Genomic DNA, 20,095 nt, shown 5'->3' with positions numbered 1-20,095 from the left:
GTCACCTTCAGGCGACCTCGTCCTGTCGTAACCGCTCGCTCTCTCGACCTAGGTTTCACGCACCGCACGCAGCCAATTACGAGAAAGCGCAAGAAAATTTGCATTTCGGGCTCGTAAATTAGACGCGAAAATTGCCCCGATCGATGTGTCGCTGTGTGTCGGAATCGGTGTTGTTCGCTGTCGTCTGTGCTCTGCGGTGCGTGCGGTGATGATGCTGTATTGTACGGAAAGCCACCACCACCTGTGAGCGCAGGAAACATAGCAGAAAAGGGGCATCCAGCACAGCACATCCGGCTGTAGAATGGGATGGAAGAGTGGACTAAAATAGAGCAAAAGTAAGCAGAAGGTGGTTGAGGTTGCTGCACAGATTCGGGTAGAAATATCTACCATCAGCTCTGTTTTATTTACAACCTTCTGGGGCATATTCGTTGCAGCATCGAATTTCTATCATCACTCATTCGTACGCTTGCAAGGCTTTCGGAAGGTGAAAAAAAGATCTAATTAAATTTACATCTGATAAATTCCAATCTAAGCCACAAATCTCACCTCACATGTCTAGCAGCAAGGTGGACGGACGGTAGAGGGTTGACTACTCGGGTTTCTGATTCCATGGGAATCCAATGCACTGTGCGCCCAGCAAATGGACACACACACGAAACAGGTTAAGAAAAACATGCAAGATGAAATGAACATGAATAATCTTTTTTCGTGTTGTAGCGTAGCTAGAGGGCACAGGCACACACCCGGAGATGGTTGTAACAAAGTTTGACTCAATTAAAGCCTTTAAATTGAACAATTTGAGGAACATTTTGAGGCTCCGTCGGAGGCACTTGCAGTATTGATTTAGTGTAAATCAACCGCGTACGTATTTGGGAACACATTTTCGCTGTAAGTAACTCGATTGTTGCGCTTGTGTTCATGCAACATTAACGTATCAAGACTGCATGGAGTTCATGCAACATAACTAGTCTCTCAAAACGAACGCTTTCTGTGGCTGATTTTGAGAATAACTGAAAATCCCAAAACTGTTGTTTATGTCCCTCTATGCGACCTCTCCGAGAACAATACCTCTATTGACAGAATAGCAGCAGAGCATCATCGGTAAAATAAAACAAAATTTATATCACACCCAGGGCTGTAAATTAAAAGCTTCACGACTATCACCGTTCAGCTTCCTTTCATCGATGCCGGGTGTTAACAGCGCGGGCATCGTATCGTAAAGCTAACAAACGGTCGCTATTCTTCGCAATATGTTTAATGATTCCACATCGGCGGCCCCGAACGGGTAAATCTTGCTCTCTCGTCTTCAGCATAAACAACACCGGCTGGAAATATCAACTTCCAGCAAATGAGTATTTGCTGCCGTTAAAAACCAATATATATTCTCCACTCCTTTTGCGCCACGGTGCTTCAGTACACCGTTTAGGGCTATCTTCATAAGTCTTTGCGCATTTCGCAAAAAGCGATCAGCTTCTCTTCAAGCGGTTTGGGCACTGCGAATGACACTTAGAGTGGGTCTGGGTTTTTTTTTCGGGGGTAGGTGGTTGTTCAATATTTGCGGCCAGAACATAAGTGCCCTCGTGCGCCGCCAACAACCATCGACCAACCGGTGGAGTAGAGGTCAAACCGGTCGAGCGGTCGGTTGTTGTCGTAAAACGTTTCATCCGTTATTGTCACATCATCCACAGCAACCGCACCAAATCCATCGCGCCATTCTTTCCGTCGCCTTTAGTTATGGGGAGTTTTTTTGGGGGGCTCACTGGAGAGTTTTTGGAAGGTTTTTATCGTTCATAAAAATTGGCAATGATCGTGATGGAGTTTTTTTTGTTGTTGGTTGTTTCAGTCTGTCAACGAGGTCAAAAGCCACCCTCAGTATTCGGTGCATCGATGCATATTCATTAAAATGTGCTGGTTTTGGATTTACTGAGTGGCCGGTGCAGTTTAAAGATGGTGATAAGAGTAATCCAGGGCTCGTAAATGGTAGCTTACTGCTTGTGCGAAACGTTGAAGGGGAAGATACGATCCCCTGGTGGTAAATCATTGTCGAAACAAATGTCGAAACAATTTTATTAACAACCATCATTAAATTGAATAAGCTTAAGAATGTTTAAACCACAAGGTTTTATCAAACTCTTTTATAGTCACTCAAGAACTCATATTTAAAACCAATTTTAATATTGATAATACTCCATTTGCTCGTTCAAGCATAGCAATTGAAACAACAGAACAGTTTCCCAGTTCAGGGGTGAACAAATAAATTCCCACAGAAATCGAAACCATCTCCTCTACGGTTCTCTGCAGAGCACAACACCTTACACGAAGGTCCGGAGCCGCCGCCGCCGACGACACCGACATCAGGCAGGTTGTGCTGGCTGAATTATTGTAAACCTTCTGTAAAACATCACAAAATTTGCGTCCGGTCGTTTCCGTGCGCGACGCGTGTACATTTCATCGCATGGTAATAACTTACGGCGAGCAACTCATCGGCTCCACGCGAGATGCGCCAAGAGAGCGGCGACGGGAGAATCTCTTCTTGCTTCTTGCTTTTGCGCCTGCCGTCCCTAGGTTGGACACTTTTTTGTTGCCCCCTTTTGGCACGAAACGTTATTTAATATCTTCTTGGTGGAGCGCAGCACTCTGGCGGATGGTGCGCCTTAAGCATGTCATCCCGTGACTTCCCATTCATACGTTCACCGCCATTCAGCGCTTGACGCGCGCCCGCGCTCTTCCTTTCGTCCGCCCCATTTCACGAGCCCCACGGGAACATGATCAAGTGTCGGCAGTTTTGTACCGGTGGTGGTGGTGTACACAAGCGGTACACAACGGTATAGGAAGAAACAAAAAAGGCCCAACAGAAGAACGCCACGTGAGCCGGAACCCAACGGGAACCGAGCGTCCGCGTACATGAGACTTAAGCGAGCTCCAAAATGTGTACTTCACGCATTCAAAAATCGAGTGTGTTGATGAGCAGTGGTTCCAAAAAGATGGAGGAACGGGAGTTTGGAATGCAAAGTGCTCCCCCATTTCTCCCTCCCCCTGAGTTGTCTTCCCTACCAAACGCACGAGCCATTCATGATTGTGAAGGGCGACCCGGTTTCGCGTTTGCGCCACGGTTCGCTGATACATTTCTTAATTTGTTGAAATGTAATATATTTTAATGGTCCGATCCATTGAACCGTTTTATTATTTATGATGTTGTTTATGCTCAATTAGACCATATATATAAATATGGAGAAAACGACGAGCTCTCGGACCATCGACGGCAGCGGCCTGTCCTTACCTTAGCATCTTGCGTTCACCCGCTCAACGGGGTGGTAAATTCAATTTTGCCAGCCCTTTGGCAGTCGAGTGGCAGGGAGGGCAGCGAACGAGATGAACTTGGAAACATTGGCAGAATGAGATCTCCCTCCCACACGTCGTGTGCCTGTTTCTGTCTCTCCCCGATCAAACCCGTTCCACTTTCCAGCACGAAAAACCGCCGAGACGCTGTTTGTGATTATTGAAGGGACCCCCCCTCGATAGAGGCAATTTCGGAACCAGATCGTTACTGTTGAAAGGCAGAGAGGCTGGGAAAACACACACACACACTGGTGTTAAGGTAGAGCGCACTCGTGTTCTTCCCGGGACGACTTTTCGCAAACGGGAATGATTTATTGATTTCCATGTGAGGAACAGCCAGCCAACACACACACCGAAACGCCAGCAGAAGACGACCAGACTCCGGGTGGCGGGTGGGATGGAAACCGTTGGGCACAAGGCTTGCTAGCCTGTCCGCGGCGGGTGGAGGACCGTGAACTAGATCGCTTGTTAGAGATATGGCGGCTATCACGGAACGGATTGTAATGCAAAACTAAACCTCGCACAGCCTTCGACGCCGCGTGTTAGACCGCGGACGCACGGGCAAGAAGCGGTGTAATGAATTTATTGCCGGCAGGGCCTTGCCGGGACTTAAAGACACGGCCGAAGGAGATCATCATCGTAAAAGGAAATCGTAAGCTGCGTTTGTTTGTTTAGTCAACGGGGCAGCAACAGCTCGGGCTCTTACTAATAGGCGCGTATCGAGGTCCTCCTTTTACTGTCCATTTCGTGGACCGGGAAGGAATAGCTTTTGCAAATCGTTTTCCCCAGGTCATAAATCACTTCATCTTGCTGCGCGCTATGGAAGCAATGGAAGCAATTGCTGAAAGGCGTGTAGGCGCGCTGCATCCTTGGTCCAGTTTCTAGTGTGTTATTAAAACATTTTAAATCAACAACGTACGATGTCATACAAGCTCTTGAAATTGGCTCAGTTTGTTACAATCTGTGGTGAATTACAATCTTGCCAACGAAGCCAAGGAAGCGGGACAGAAGTACAAGCGAGAAAAACAATGCCCTCCTGTCAGCCGCGGGAGTGTGCTGTGCGCATGATTGACAAATTGATTTGTCCTTTGTGGTATCCAAATTTGGGCAATTGCTTCGTTTCCAGCTGCGCCGTTATCAAGAGGAAATGTCGGGATCGGAAAAAGGGAGTAACGATCGACAATCCACCAAAGTTTGGTTTTTGGTCAAACTCGATTTTTATACCAAAAAACAGCGCAACGGGGACCGATCGCAATGACAAATAAAAATGATAAACATTTTGCTTATAAAACAGTCGCCCTTTTCCCCCCAATGAGAGATGCACCTGAAGCTGCAGTTGCAGTTGCAAGCAAGCAAGCAAAACGATAACCTTGTTACAGGCGTCAATTTGTCATCGGGCGGCAAAATTTTTGTCAAGCTTTTTAGCCGTACCGCCGGGACGTCGGGACCGCAACCAGGTTGGGGGTGAACAGCACCAACATTAATTCCATGTCGTACTTTTTTTCTCTCTCGCTCTCTTTCATTGTTCTTTCCGAAGCGAGCAAACGGATGAAAAGCCTTTCTTTTTTTTTGTTTTACAGTATTTTCAAGCCGCATAAGTCGGCTGTCACCGAATCCATGCTGGTGCCTCTTTTTCGCTGTCCTTCACGGGACATGACGGGTTGCTTCCTTTTTGCGCGCGCTGGCTTTTCACCCCGTTTGGTGGGCTGTCAGCGAATTCGCCGGTGGAGCCCACGAAACAGGGAAGATTAATGACGCATCGCAACCCCCCGGCCCGGGCCCGGTCGGTGGCCCCTTCGCACGGGCGCCGTCGGAATTCTTTCACCCAGCCAGGCACCGCTCCCGAGGGTTCAGCCGTTCGGCACGGGAAAGGAAGACATAAATAAAAGTGCTGCTTTCGTGAAGCGCATTGCTTGGTTGAAATGCATTGGTCCAGCCGCTGCGACAGCCCGAATGCCCTTTAATGTGGTCATTTATTCCGTGTGTGTGAGTACATACGTGAGGTTTGTTTTTTTCCTATTTTCATTTTGGGATAGAGAAGCAAAACATTGACAACAGCGTCGCGATGATTTGTTTCCCGAACGCGGACATGCGTGTAATGTCTCTCTCTCTCTGCCTCTCTGGTGGACACATGGTGGAATGCAACCGCATTGCAGGGCGAATGTTTTGTAAATGTTTTACTTTGTTGTGATCGGATGAGGAATTGTGTTTGGACGTAAATGAAAATTCTGCTGCCTTTGCTGGACTCGCCTTATCAATCACAGCGCAAAATTGGCGGTGTAAATTGATTGTATTGTATTGATTGGATTTATGTACCTCGTCCGTTTGGGGTTGAAATTATCTCTGATTGACTAGCTCCAATGGCATAATAAATTTGCTTTGTAAATGAAAAAAAAAAACATACTAGCATTGCAGTTGCAAACCATAAATATGGCCTCGCCAATAATGAACCCTTCGGTAGATGCAATAAAGTTTTCACTTTTACGGTGGCTACCAACGGGGCAGCATGCAACACACAAATCACGAGAATCGCTCATTAAGAGAGCTTGCAAATGCGGCACACGCGTCATCGAAAAGGTGTGTGAGGAGTAATAAAATAAAGCGCCATAAAACACATGAGCGCGCGCACAGCCCCTCATCAGCCTCGCAGCGCATCGTATAGTGCATCTTTCTAGATTTACATCTTATTTATTCCACCGAACGGTAAAGATCTAACACCGCGGGGTGAGCAAACCAGCGAACAATGGCATATGATGAACTTTCGCGCAACTGTGTCGAGCTGTGGAGGGTTGTAGGAGAAACCGCCTCTATTTTTCACCCCAATGCAATAACGCACGCTGCATAGTTGCGTGAAGGAATGCACCCAGGTTGAAGGCAACAGAGCGTGTGTACTGGGCACGAGAAGGTTAACCGTTGCAAATTTAACTAATTTCAGGTGGGCTGTGCTCGCTCATCGTTTGCACTTAAAATCGTACACAAACAGCAACACGATCAGCTGATTGAACGAAAACTTTAAGTACTATCAGGGGTTGAAAATATGACCTAAAACTTCACTTTAAAAATTTCACAAACTTAATTTTTACCAAAATTAACATGAAAAATAACATCACATATTGCTTAAACAAGAATAACTCGTAATAAAACCCGTTCGATTAACAGCGTCTACAGATGCATTTGACTGCATCCGGTTGCATCTTCCAACACAAGATGCGTCACGCTTACACACTCTCACTTTCGTTGTCTGCTTTTTTGTTGTTGTTTCTTCGACACGCTGATTATTGATGATTTCATTAAAGCAACGTGAAGAAGACGATTGCACACATTCTTTCGCACGAGTAAGAGACGACAAAAAGGGCTTCGACACCGAAATGGGCACACTAAGACACTTCTGTCCCGATGCATCATCTCCATCACGACCATCATCATCATCATCAAGACTTGCACTTGCACTTTTACGCTTTGTTGTGTCGTTGTTGTTGTTGTTGTTGCTATTTCGCACGTTGGCTACAAGAGTCGAGTTGTTGTTCGAATCGAGCACACGGCACAAGATCACACGCAAACTTGTCATGTCATCGGGGGGTCATCTTCTTCATCGATAAAGCAAAATAAAAACACTTGAACATCACACCAATATATTCCTTCACAAACACACATACACTTCACAGCAGCAGCAACAGCAGCAGCATCGAACACTACCACAAATCCAAAGAACAGGACAAACGGGTAATCATCCGTACGACGACGATGGGATACGATTATGTAAACGAAAGAAGACTACAAGCAAGCGACGAACCCCCCCGTCTGTCCGAATGGCCCCGGTTGCGGGTCAACCCCATCAGCGAGCCATCCTCACCATGCAGCACACACACCCACCCCACATTCCGTTCTTTGTTCACTCACCTGTTCTCTGAAGATGCGCTTGAAACCGTCGATCGTGTGCTTGTCTTCGCCGAGGATCGCACTGAGCTCGGAAATCAGCAGCCAGCGCCGCTTGTCCCGACGCACCTCCAGCTCCATCGCGCTGACGGAGGGTTTGCGCGGCTCGGTGGCGGCCGGCGGTGGCGCAGGCTCATCGCTTCCTCCTCCCAAACTATTCACCAGTCCGGCTGCTATCGGATCGAACGGTACGAGCTCGGTGGTGCTTTTGTCCTGCTGCTGCTGCTGCGGCACCACACCGCCATTATCACCGCCGGTATCCGTCGCCGTCACTGTACTTGTACCGCTGCCCGTTGACGAGCCGGTTTCACTTTCGTTCGAGTGCAGCGAGCTACGGCGCGCGTTCGGAAACACGCCACCACCGCCGCCCGACGGCGATTGGGCAGAACTGTGCATATCCTGCAGATAGCTATCGTTCTGGCGCAGCACAAATATGAACGGATTTTCCTCCTGCGGCCGGCCACTTTCACTTTCATTGGGTGCACACTTTTCCGGCTGCTGTACGGCGGTACCGGACTGTGGTAGCTCGTCGGAAAAGGACACTTTTTTCGGTTGCTTGTGGCCGGGCTGGGGCGAGGGTGAGCGCGAACCACTAACGCCCGTCGGCTCACTTTCGCATTCACCGGCGGCCACTGGGGAAGTAGGTCGGCTGGGCGAATTCGGAACAGACCCTTCCATGGTGGACAAGGGTTACGCGGAACTAGAGCACTCTGTTTGCAAGTGAGGTTTGTTTCGGGGAAATTCTTATATGAAAAAAGACAGAACTAAATTAAATATGTTATTACGTCACACTGAGTTGACTTAGTATTTAACACTTTTTTCTAATTAAAAAATAATATCGCAAAGCGATATAACAAATCGAAACGGCACTTTTAGTCACACTTGTATCAAATAAAAGACTTAATCGGAGGTTTTTATGAGGCTTTGCGAATAAGCGACGAACCTCAACAAAACCCAAATTGCAAAAAGAGATTACTTGTGCCACTTTCTGTCACTTCAAAATTGAAGATTATTTACATTTAAATATTTTCGACATGTACAAAACACATGTAATATTTCAAATCGAGTAAAATCGTATAATTACTTTAAAAAACACACAAATTTGAAACACAGGCACACAGCGGATTCGGACCGTCGGCAGTACAGCCTGTGTTCGGGACAACGGTTCGCGGGCACAACTAGCAGCGCGGTCAGGACGCGAAGCGAAACGAACGCACGCCGGATCGAGCTGAAACTGAACTGTGACACCGAGTGGAACTCAGCGGCGTACGCAGCCAATCGAGCCACGCAACACAGGCCCACAACAACCCCAGCTTGCTTGAAGCTGGCGGACTCGTGCATGAACCCGCGTGCAGTCGAGCAGATCTCTTCGGCAGTAGGTGTTTTGGTCTCTTTTTCGCTTCTTCACCTGCCAGGTGGAGCAGTAACTGTGGCGCATGAACGATGTTTGGGGTGCTACACGGTGTGAAAAGTCGATGAGTTACCGTGCCGAAGACTCGTGCGCTCCGATCGATGCGGCGATACCCGAACGGATGCTGCTCCAATTCATCCGAACGCTGACACACTAACTGTTCGTTAGAGATGATGCTGGGCGGCTCAGAGCACTGGCGGTCGGACCATATTTGATCGTTGTTTTAGCACAAGACAGTACAAGAGATGAGCCATTGACATTGAACCTGAACAGAAGCGCAGGCAGAAAGCAAAAGGTTGTTGAAAGGGGATGATGGTTTATAAAAAAAAAGATTAAAAGAAAAGATAAATTGAAACAAACACACCTGGCGCGAACATCAACAGCACACTGCCCCTTATAATAAATAACAACGCAAATTGTGCGCGTTTATTTGCATAGCATGAGGCACGAGGGCTTAGAGAGACCGTGTAAGTGATAATTATAAATTGAATCCAATTATCTCGCTCTCCTTACCGGGAGAACGTGCTGCGGCCGAGGTGAAGTCGGTCCTATTGGCTCGATCGCCTGAACCCTGACCATGGTGGTGTGCCTTCGCCAAAGGCGCCCCTTTATTAAACCAACCTCCAACCTCGGTGTGTGAAGTGTGGAGGAGCTCGAGCTAAGTCGCTTTTTGTTTTTTGCTCCACATCAACAGCTCACCTTCCACGCGCACAGCAAATGCTGGCTGGGCATGTGTGACCACCGAATGACGGTGCGTATAGTTGGCAGAAATAATTTTCATTTCAATTTTGGCCAAGAAAAGCGCCAAGATCAGCCCCCTTCCCGATGACTTCATTATCGGGCACCGGCTTAATCAACCTCCGGTGAAGGTTACGACCCTTTTTTTCAAGAAGCTTCTCGCGCGGAATTGCTTTCATCATCCGCTGGGAATGGTTTTATCAAATGCAGGCGCTCGTGTGTGCCTTCCGAAAGCGTTTCGGTTCGCGTTACACGGTAGCTTTGGGTCAGCAGCATCCATTGCCGTCATGGGAACGGATGCGCCGCATTTGACCGTCCGGGCGAACCGTTAAAGAGGGAGGTACAACCGGCAACCTTCTTTGTGACGAAAAACCGATCGATTGAATTTTTTTTCTCCTCTCTCTTAACTTAGCTTGATCATCGAATGAAGCAATGAGCGGACGAACAAAAACCCTGAGCAAATTGCATGGAACCAATGAAGAGGGATGTAACGATGCGATGATTATGAGACTGGTCAATTTTCAAGGGGATGCTCCTCGTGTATGAGAAGGTTTGTTAGGGAATGGATAGAAAATGATTGGGTTTAGTTACTAGTTGTTTTTTTCTGTTGTGGATTAGATGCGGCTGGTTTGGGGGAGAAAAAAAATCAGAACTTACGTTTTGCCCGTTGACTGAAAATCATTTGAAAGGTAGACATCTTTTCCGAAACTGTTTATTATTAGCCCGACATACCAGACATCGTAACTACCAATTGAAGGAAGTATAAATGGTATAGCTACACTATAAAATATCAATTCCAAACAAACCTCATCTAAGGTCGTTAATTCTAGTTTGCAAATTCGACATCCAAAAACCCTCTCTATTCAACATTTCCGATTGATTTGTATCACCAGTCCCGTTCCAGTCTGGCTCGTGTGTGCATAATATGTTCCTGTTGATTTGACGCCATTTCTCATCGTGGCCTGTATCGGGGACAGACAATAAATTTGCATCACCCGTGGCGATGAATTTGTGACGAAACAAAATACAACGTTTTTTTTTATGCCGCTGTTTTTTTTTAAAGTTGCCGTAGTTTGCCTGCCTGTACAGTATGCGAAAGAGGCAATAATGTGCCCAGTGCCGTGGGCAGTGTAATTTTTCACCGTGACACAAAGATTCGTCACCTTCGGGACGGTCTCGCGGTATCTTGGCCGATCGATTGCAGCTTTGCAAATTGGGAGAATCAGACGGAACAGTAAGGTGAAGGATCCCTGCTTGCTTGGAAACAGTGCAGTTATGAATATTGAGATAAATGAATGTTTAAGTATTTTAACATTGATTATGTTGCAGCAAAAAACAAGTTAATGTTTTACCCATTACTCATGCTTCCCGTTTGCATTGGGTTGTTTACTGCAAAATCAATTTAAATTACGCATTCATGTATTCTTGATCAATCACCAACCAACCGCTGCTGCTGCTGCTGCTCTACATCCGTTTCAAGAAACAGCCGTGCCTGGCCGTGCCCGTCCTTCCCGCTTCTCAAACCCATAGCGGAGGGCCGGCTCTTTCAATTAATGCGAGCGAATCAACCGCTCGATAGCGATCGGTAGTGACTTCCAATCGCGAAAAACTTAAAATCCCTTAACCGGCTGTCCTCCTGTGGCCGAGTGGCCGAACCGGAACGATCCAGAAAACACGACGCCGACAACAACAATCATCGGGCCGCTTTCGGAAGGCTCTCGGGTACGGCTAAAGAGCCTTCAGATATCTACCAGCCGGAAGTGAATGTGAATTCTGAGCGTCTAGAAGCGTCGATTCTCGTTCAGGGCTGTGTTGAGTTATTTTCCAGCCCGAGATGACTCAACCAAATAAGGTTGGAATGGTGGAAAAAATATATCTTCTTATATCTTCCTTACCTCGCCTCGAGAATCGACGTTCCCCCTTCCAGTAGCCATGCTCGGTAGCATGTTATGAAATTCCCTATCAAGCACCGTTCATCCAGCTCCGATTGGATTATTGAATTTCGCAAGACAACAGCATCGGTTGGCCCAAGTCACTTGATCAGCTGTGTCCGTGTTAAAATAATGCTTCTCGCTGGCGCCTTCAGTAACCGGCCATAGCAGGACAAAAAGAAGACCACAGGCACCGGCGCTCCAAAAAATAAAAGGTGGTCCACCGGGGAAGTTGGCCGCTTTCGCAGGCTGGAAACGTCATAAAGTTGTGCACCGTACAATCATTGCCAGGCGCGCGCTCGTTGCCACGGCAAAGTTCGCGCCGCCAACGATGTGCAGTTTATTTTGGGCCAAATTTACATCATTATATCAATCACTTCAATTACGGTACGAGCAGGATCTCGGACCCCTATCCGATCCGATCGCGTATGGCCCCGCACGGTGTGACATTTTTGTTGCTCCCTTTGTGTCCTTATTTATTTTTTTTGTGTTGCCTTGGGAGTTTATTTTTACGCTTTCGGTGGTTAACATGTTTCCCTCCGCCCGGGTTGGTCGTTACGGTCAGTGCGCGTTGTTGTTACCGTGCTTTACCTGTGCAAAAGGATGTTATCGTGATCCCATTACTCCGACGTTAATGGGTTTCGCTTCGGGGCTGTTGTGATATTTGTGCTTGTCCTTTTTAGGGTGTCGGAAGCGCTCCCAGGCTCTCGGGAGTTTGCTGCATGAAAATCCCACACACACACATGGTTGGCTGATCGTGCATACGGGTGGGTAGCTAATAAATTGATTGTACTACACGGCGCTGGAGGTTGGAAGTAATAACATTTAATTATCGATATGAAAATCAATCGATCTTTTGGCATTTTTTACCTCCAGTTGGCGTTCGAATCGTGCAGTACAATGTTGAGCGTAAAATCGAATCTAACGCGAGGCTCAAGCACGCACCATTCAAATCGAATTAATCGTTTAGGTGAAGCTGCAAGCGACGAGCGCGTTTTTAACTCCCAAAAGCTCAACAAGGGCAACCGTGAATCAGTTTAATCGGTTTCTGCTAATCTGCTTTGAATCCACACAAACAAAAAAAGCGCCTCATCTGCGTTCTCATCTTCCGGCTGAAGACTCTTCTCTTCGACGCTGATGCAAAGCCCTCTCTAAACCAGCAAATGAACAAGCAAGCAAAACAAAAATAAAAGCCAAAACTCCATCTGGACCCGAGCAGCCGGGTTGGTCAGCCGGGGATTGGGGCAGTGCGTGTGCGCCAATCCCATTGTGTGTTTCTGTGGATGTTCCGTCGGATGAAGGAAATTAGTACCACTTTGTTTCGTTAACGATGATTAGTTCATTCATTACGGCTCGATCGATAATCGTGGCGAAGGATCAGGCGGCATCTTCGGGTGCACAGAGGGGCAGCAGCCGAGTACCAAACGATTTATCAAAACCGCACGCCGTGAATCATCATCAACGGCAGCATCCGCCGCGAAAAGCCTCTGCCACCCCCCCTCTCTCACTCTCCCAGCTTGGCAGCATAAGTAATGAGAATGAGGTTCACTTTTCGGCCAGCTTCTTCTTCAGTGTTTTCGTTTGGCCTTTGGGCGCAGCATATTGGACGGATAATATCTTGACAGGCAAGTACAATTGGCTACAGCTTCTCTCTCCAGTGCTTTGGGAGGATTGGGCGCATGGCGATGTGTGATCTATGGGGCTCCAACGCTTCGCAGTCCGCACCGCAGTCTAGGTGGAGCATAAAAGAAACTTTCACAGCGGGTGGAGGAAAACAAAACGCAAGCAAGAGAAGAGCAGAAAAAAAGGTCACGCACAACACCTGAACTTGAGCATCGCTCCGGGCAACCCATTTGTCCGGGGAACAATGACACCGACAATGCCACCTGCCGGGTTAAAAAGGACGGGTGTACCGCTGTGAGCTAATTCTCATTATGCTTTAATGAGTTTTATTAGCCACTACTTAGAGCCGGATCTAGTTTGGCGAGTTACCCCGGATAAGCTGCTGATTCAAGCTGATCGCTGATGAGAACCTGACGGATGCTCTTATTCGTATGTTCTTTCTACCCGGTCTTCCACTCAACTTACGGAAATTTGGAGCAATATAAGCTCTTCCGCAGCATCGTCAGTCCCTGGGTGTAATCCAAAACCCAACCAACTCGGTGCAATAGCCACACGAAGTCGTCTTAGGCGGCCTGAGTTACGATTACAATGAAATTTTATGATTCTATAAACTGCATGGTTTATAATGATCGTTTTATGCTGATCTTGTTTTAGTGCACCGTTCGTCTTCCTCTCCCTGCGTGAGTGGGCAGTGTTGAAATGGGGCGTGGAAGTGTTTGCGGCGCGATGAGCTGGGAACGTGGCCGAACTTTCCACCAAACTGCCTTTGCGCGCCGTAATGTAGAACTGACCTTTTTGGTGCGATGCACATTATGGTGATGTTGTTGCAGTTAGCATCAACGCAGTGCAGCGTGCACTTTATGGTCAGCTTGTTAATGTTTTTTTTGGTTGTTGTTTCGGAGGCTTCAAGAGAAGAGGTCAGCAAAGGTGGTCAACCGTTATTTTTCTTATGATATTGTATTACCCTTCCCGAAGAGCGAAACACGCATTTAAATCTTAAAATACGTTCTATACAGTCTGTATCTCACAACAATACAACAGCTCGTACAAGGAGTTCCCCTTATTGTCGTAACTGATCCAACCGATTGGGAAATGAAACAGTGCACGCTTTCCACAACGTCCTGTAAAATACATAATACTACACACCACCATTCTGTTACACGAAAACATCGTAATCTGACCACGCACGACCGTGTTGCGCACAATTTCACAACACCACTAACTCATGCCAAAGGTCATAAAAGAGGGCGGTAGTGTGGTGGTGCTGCAGTGGCGATAATTTCATTCCACGACCCTGAGAATCCTTCGAAGGACAAACGCAAGAGAGAGAGAGACACCCCAACAACAGGCGTAACGAATGGGGCGCTTTGTTTTATGTGGTGCGCTCGTGGCTGACGACGATTGGCCGACTGCCGCACGGCCTGACAGGCCTGCAGTGCGTAATTCTCCCCAGGGCCCAGGACACAGGATGCATTTCCATCGTTAAAGGGCGTACGGTTTGATGGGGAGAACTGCAAGCGAAAAGCACGCGCATTTTCTTCCAAAGAGTGTCCAAAAGTAGAGCAGCAGCACCCGGTAATAAGCCGGCCGTATGGCCGTGTGTGCAGCTTCCAATCGGGTTGATTACGGTTTATAGCAAAATTATTTTACGATGAACTGTTTTTAAATCGCACTAAAGAAGTGTATCAGGCAGGCAGGGGAGCGAGAGAGAGTGAAAAAAACGGCAACGTAGACGACGAACGGCCTGAATTATGGTCCCCAAATTACATCCCTCCCGGTTGCTGCTGGCTGCTGCTGCTGCTGCTGTTCTCGTCGACGATCCCATGGCCGGCTCAACGTCATAAACCATTTACGAATTTAAGACATGGATGAGGTACATAAATAATCATTACTTTACAAAGTTCCAATATTTGCTCACTTTAAAAACGAATTCCTCAGCATAATAGCGAGACTTGCCTGTTTCCCCGTTTTTCGCACACAGACACACGCTGAATGAGGTAATAATTTTCCCGTCTAATAATTGAATTATGGTTGTCGTTCCCAAGGGCATTCAGTGATCAAAACATTGTGGTCAATGTCGACAATACCACCCCGTCAATTCCCCTTTCGCTCCAATGCCACCCCTTTGCGGCTAATCCACGGGAAGCTGATCGTTCCTTTCAACGGTTGATCGAGCCAACGACAACAGCACACCAAACCAAACTCGTGCACAAACGCACAGAGGCACACATATGATCTATGGATCCTTCTTTGATACCTCCCCCCCCCCCCCCCCCCCCCCATCCGAGGTGTGGTATTGAATGAAGCAACAGGAGGGCACGAGCAGGGGAATGAGGTTCTTCTTGTTCGCGAAAGAATTCCCTGTGAGCAAAAGACAAAACCGACCATGATTGATGGTTTCGTTGAAAATGTAATAATTAGATATGCTCTATCGAGACCTCGTCTCTTTCTCTCTTTCCACCCCCTCCCCCTCTTGCTGGCCCCGGGCACACTACCGGTGTGTACGAGCGTGTATTATTTCGTTGGCTTCCCTCGTTCGCACTGGGCGGCCTGCCTAATCCTGCGTAAGGCACGACGCCCGCAACCGCTCGAGACTTGTGGTCTAATAAATGAAATCAACAACGGTGCCTCGAAAGCGCACGCCACGTACACCGTGGCGAGACCTCCCTGTGCCTTGCTGCTGGCAGGGTGGCAAAATGGGAGAAGAAAACCACAGGGAAAAAAACCACCCAGCAAGCCATTGCGGGACCAGAGAGGGAAGAGATGTATGTGATTTGATCTTGTTTATCCGGCACCGAATAAATGGCTATCCAAACACAGGCCGTGCCATTTCTGTGACCATTTTGGCAAAAGGCCCACACCAACAAAACACGGTGGTAGCAGACGGCAGACAAAAACGTGCTTTAATCTTCGCAAATCCGCTGTCGTCAGGTTGTAGAGCTCGTTGCTGTTGCCTCGCGGCCGGAGATTGTTGGTTAGTGTTGATTTGTTTTAATTATTTTTCCACCCCCGAAGCCTTCCCCACCGCGGCGGGGTTGAGGGTCAGCGATTGCGATCGGCTTTATTGTGGTAACCCCCGGCTGCGGCATGAGATCCGTTTGTGTGTTTTCGATATTATTTCTGCACATCGTCATCGGCTGCTGTAACTCCCTTTTTCGGGGAGCAAACCGTTGCGCCGATTGACGTCAGCAGTAGCATTTAAGCCGCCGTCGTCGTCAAAAAATTGCACAAGACTTAGTACGATGACTGGCGCTAGCGGGAAATTAAATGAGGCGGTAGGTTTTTGCTATTTTTGCTGCGACTAGAGCGTGTTGAGCTGCTGTATGTAACAAAGGTTGAGACGCATGCGCGCACCATGTTTGAAAAATGTGTTCTTGTTGATCAGGCTAGCTCATCTAGACCGTGGCGGGTCGGCATCAAGCTCAAGACGTGATAGCTGACAACCCGTGTCTGTCGTGCTTTGAAATCTAAACACAAGCTGCGATTGCCATAGTGCACGGAACCTATTAAATCTGCTCTCTTTTACCGTTTATACTTTACTTTGCGCGCATTGAACTGTGAAAAGTAGAGGAATTAAATGCCCTTGAAAGAAATGGGACCATTTTTCACCCAGAAACTCAGCTTCTTCGTTAATTTTCGACGAGTGCAATATATATTGTTACTAAATACCTACTTTCAAGCTTTTTGTATGCGATCACTGTCACATCACACAGCCTCTGCAGCGTACGGTCAATCTCTCAGGTCTGTACCGACTGCCAACCAACGCACGATAAAAGGCATTATTTCACGATTCTGCAATTAAAGTTAAACATTTTAACCTTCGTGTGCCACATTGGCTAGTGGCCCACGGGGACGAACCTCAAAATGCAGTCGAGCAAAGACAAAAAGAAAGAGGAAATCTCGTGTCACAAGTGCAAATTTCATTAAACTCTCGTTAACCGTTGTTGCTGTTGTGAGCGAGGAAGATTTTTGGAACTTGCTGGAAGCGTATAGACCACCGAATAATATCCCAACCAAAGCGAAGATCAAAAGTCAAAAAGGTGGATGTCATCACATCCTTTCCCACTCACTCAGTGAGCATGAAATATGTTATCTTCGCTACATGAAAATACTATAAAAGTAAAGTGTGTGTTTGCCTTCAGCAAAAGGGCAAAGCATAGAGAACGAGATTACCGCTCGAGAGCGCGGTCCGGATTTATGCGCGGTGGATGTGGAATGGCAGCATAAATCACCCCTGCGTCGCATCAAACCGCGTCGCTTCGGAGGGGGTCGCCCAGAGTTTAACGGTCAAACGGCAAAAGGCAATTTAGCATTATTTTGTCTTAAATTTCCTCCTGCTCCTGCGACGCATAACAAACTTTGTACGAAACCCGTTCGCGTGCACACTCGGCCATCTATTGCGGGTTTTTGCAATTTTCTCTCGCGGTGGACCTATTAAACAGACCACCAAGATTGGCAAGATGATTGATCGAATCATAATCGAGGTCTGAGTGGCAAATGAGACCCCACTTACTGTGCAGCGGCGCAGCCCAGAGCATGACAGATGGGAGAACAGGATTGTGGAGAAATTAATTAAAATGCAATTTCCTATCAAGTGTGCCTGATCTAAGCTGGGGATAATACAATGTTTTAGCAGTGGATGAACGCCAACTGGACCACTGGGCCACGGGTGAAATGGACAGGTTAGTAGATTTTATGTGCAATCCCCGGCCACAGTTCATACCGAATGGCAATCAACGATAATCCGAAATAAAGATATCGGATCGTTTTCCAAGCAAAGTCGCTGCCGTTTAGATAAAACTTATCTAAATTCATGTGTAGTGCATCGTATGATCACTTGTTACGAACGATGACGATGTTTAAATCAAGCGTCCAATGTACACACTGATGTACACACCGGCTGTTCAAACAAACGAAATGTATCGGACATATCAATCGCACTCGTCACTTTCTGAATGAATAAATAAAAGTCGTTCTTCCAACTTATCCCGAGGCCCCTTTAGAGGTATATGCTTTACCCTCGTCGCAGAGATCATTAATCTGCAAGCTTATGAAAACCAGACCCCGTATTGAAACATTGAAGTCAACGAAGGTGTGCAATCGTCTTGCTTTGCCGTTAGCAGCTCTCCATGGGCTTCCTCTGTTACTGATGAAACTAGCCGATAGCTATAACTGGCGTTTAATGTGAATATCGTCATGAGGCAGCATCATCTCCTCGGTGTGCTAGGTGGGCGATGGGGGGACATGATCGTTTGACGAGAGATTAGCATCAGTCATCGTCAGGATGTCTGAACCGAAACCCGCTTCCGTAGATGAATATTGATGTGCAGCGCTCTGGTGCAGCTTGTCTACTTGCTCTTCCAAATGCTGTTTCTTCCTCGAGCTCATGACAAATCGTTTCGAATTCATCCACGTCTGGGAGGCCGCCAGACTGCTTAGGAACGAAGGGAGGGAACCCGGAGCAGAAGGTGGACAGAAACATTCCAAATTGCTCGGTAATTGAAATTGGACCTTGTGCAAACGTTATTAGTGACGAAGCTTAAGGTAGGATCATTCATCAAGATGTCACTGGGAGATCCTCCAATGCGGTATAATCGCATCATTTAACTGCATGAGGAATTGCCTATGAGTTTTGATGACACAGGCACATCATTCATCAGAAGTACTCATTGTGTGTAGGATTATAGCTTTTTTTTTTTTAAACATAAAACAGGTAATAGAACACGCACTTTCAAGCGTTAATACTCCTCCATACCAAGCAAACTCCTTGTGCACTTTGCTCAGCTCTAAAAGAGTCAAGGCTTTGCCGTATGCCTCTGTGTCCGGTGCGTATGGTACTTCTCCCATTCGTGCAACCCACAACTGGTGCTAGTGCAAAAAAAAAACAGAAACCCCCAACGTATCTCCCAGCCGTCGATTTATCTTTGCCGCCTAACAATTCAATTAACATATTAATTACATCGACGCTAAGTGCTAGCCGTTGTACCGTCTCGGAAGGGCTTCCGCTCTCTTGCACTCTATCTCTCTTTCTCGCTCTCGGTTCTAAAGCTATCCCTGCGCGGTGCAACTACCCGGGAGCTGGTTATCCCCGATTGCTTGCCACTGGCGGCATAATTCTGGCCACCATTAGACAGAGGCAGCGATGCAAGCTACTACTGCTGCTAGATTGGTGGCAACCGGTAAGAGAAGGAGCACAAAACAACCCTCCCACCTTCCCGAACACCCGCTGCCGATGGGATCTTGGATCGTTGGCAGCCAGGTCTCTCTTTCGGGGTACGCGACCGCAAGTGTCGCAATTACGTTCCTTCCCTTCCGACGGACAAGCACGACACACACTCACATGAGAGAGCAGAGAGAGAGACATGTCATGTTCTGAAACGGCGCACTGCAATAAATTATTCTTCACCAGTACACACTCCCCCCTTCCCTTCTTACCTTTTCGTCGACCAGACCAGCAGGGATTGCAGGTTAACCTCCGGGAATGAACGCGCCGTGTACGTCGATGATTATCTTCCGGCCCCGGACGCATTTCCTTCGACCCGTTTGTGGACAGAGTTCAACAGTGCGCCGGGCGATCGGCGCGACACGACGCACGTAGTGTAGTTGGTCCCACCCGCGCGTACGCGCCAAGGGAAGGCGTAAATCCAAACGCTGTCGTCGGTACGTCGTGTGCTTACGGGTTTCGATGTTGTTCACGTCGAAGTTTGCCTTTTCCCTGCTAAATACCTGCTCCCACCGCTCACCCTTCGCCACACGGAGAGTGACACGGGGTTCGATTCTTGGCAATCGAAAACGCACTTCAGCGGCTCCGGTTACTCCGGTTCCATTTTTCCTTTGCTGCGAACTTCAATCGATTGGCTTCGATTGCGAAACCTGCGGGAAAATGTAATTAAAAAGCAGAGCGATCGAAAGGCACAAGAAGAGCTGGCGGCGGTACGTACGGGCAAAACTAATGGAGAAACCTTCTTCCAAGGCCTACTACTGCCGCCGACAGGATTAGAAAGATGTATGGCAACGCGCGGTTGTCCTCGAGACGCTGAGGGGTGGGAACACTTTCCGACCTCTCCAGGGGCAGCACTAATGAAGATGTAACTTTATTGGGTGTGTGGGGGGGAGG

General features: G+C 47.6%; 1 protein-coding gene across 2 annotated transcripts in view; it reads right to left on the bottom strand.

Annotated features, from left to right (window-relative positions):
- LOC120955335 (NADPH oxidase 5) overlaps positions 1-20,017 on the bottom strand; it is an 88,177-nt gene extending 68,160 nt beyond the window's left edge. The window contains exons 1-2 of one of the 2 annotated variants that reach the window (XM_040376154.2): positions 19,920-20,017; positions 19,414-19,851 (exon numbers count right to left, since the gene is read on the bottom strand). Coding sequence is in view for 1 of the 2 variants with exons in the window: in XM_040376153.2 (XP_040232087.2) it covers positions 7,240-7,953 (714 nt within the window). In the remaining variant the exon portion in view is untranslated. Of the gene's footprint in view, positions 1-7,239; positions 8,019-8,373; positions 8,915-19,413; positions 19,852-19,919 lie in introns of those variants that run through there. The other variant, XM_040376153.2, reaches the window with a different exon arrangement.
- Between the last annotated feature and the right edge of the window lie 78 nt (positions 20,018-20,095).

Source organism: Anopheles coluzzii, chromosome 3 (assembly GCF_943734685.1).
Source record: "Anopheles coluzzii chromosome 3, AcolN3, whole genome shotgun sequence".
Classification (NCBI taxonomy): domain Eukaryota; kingdom Metazoa; phylum Arthropoda; class Insecta; order Diptera; family Culicidae; genus Anopheles; species Anopheles coluzzii.
This window is presented reverse-complemented; position numbering and strand designations above follow the sequence as displayed.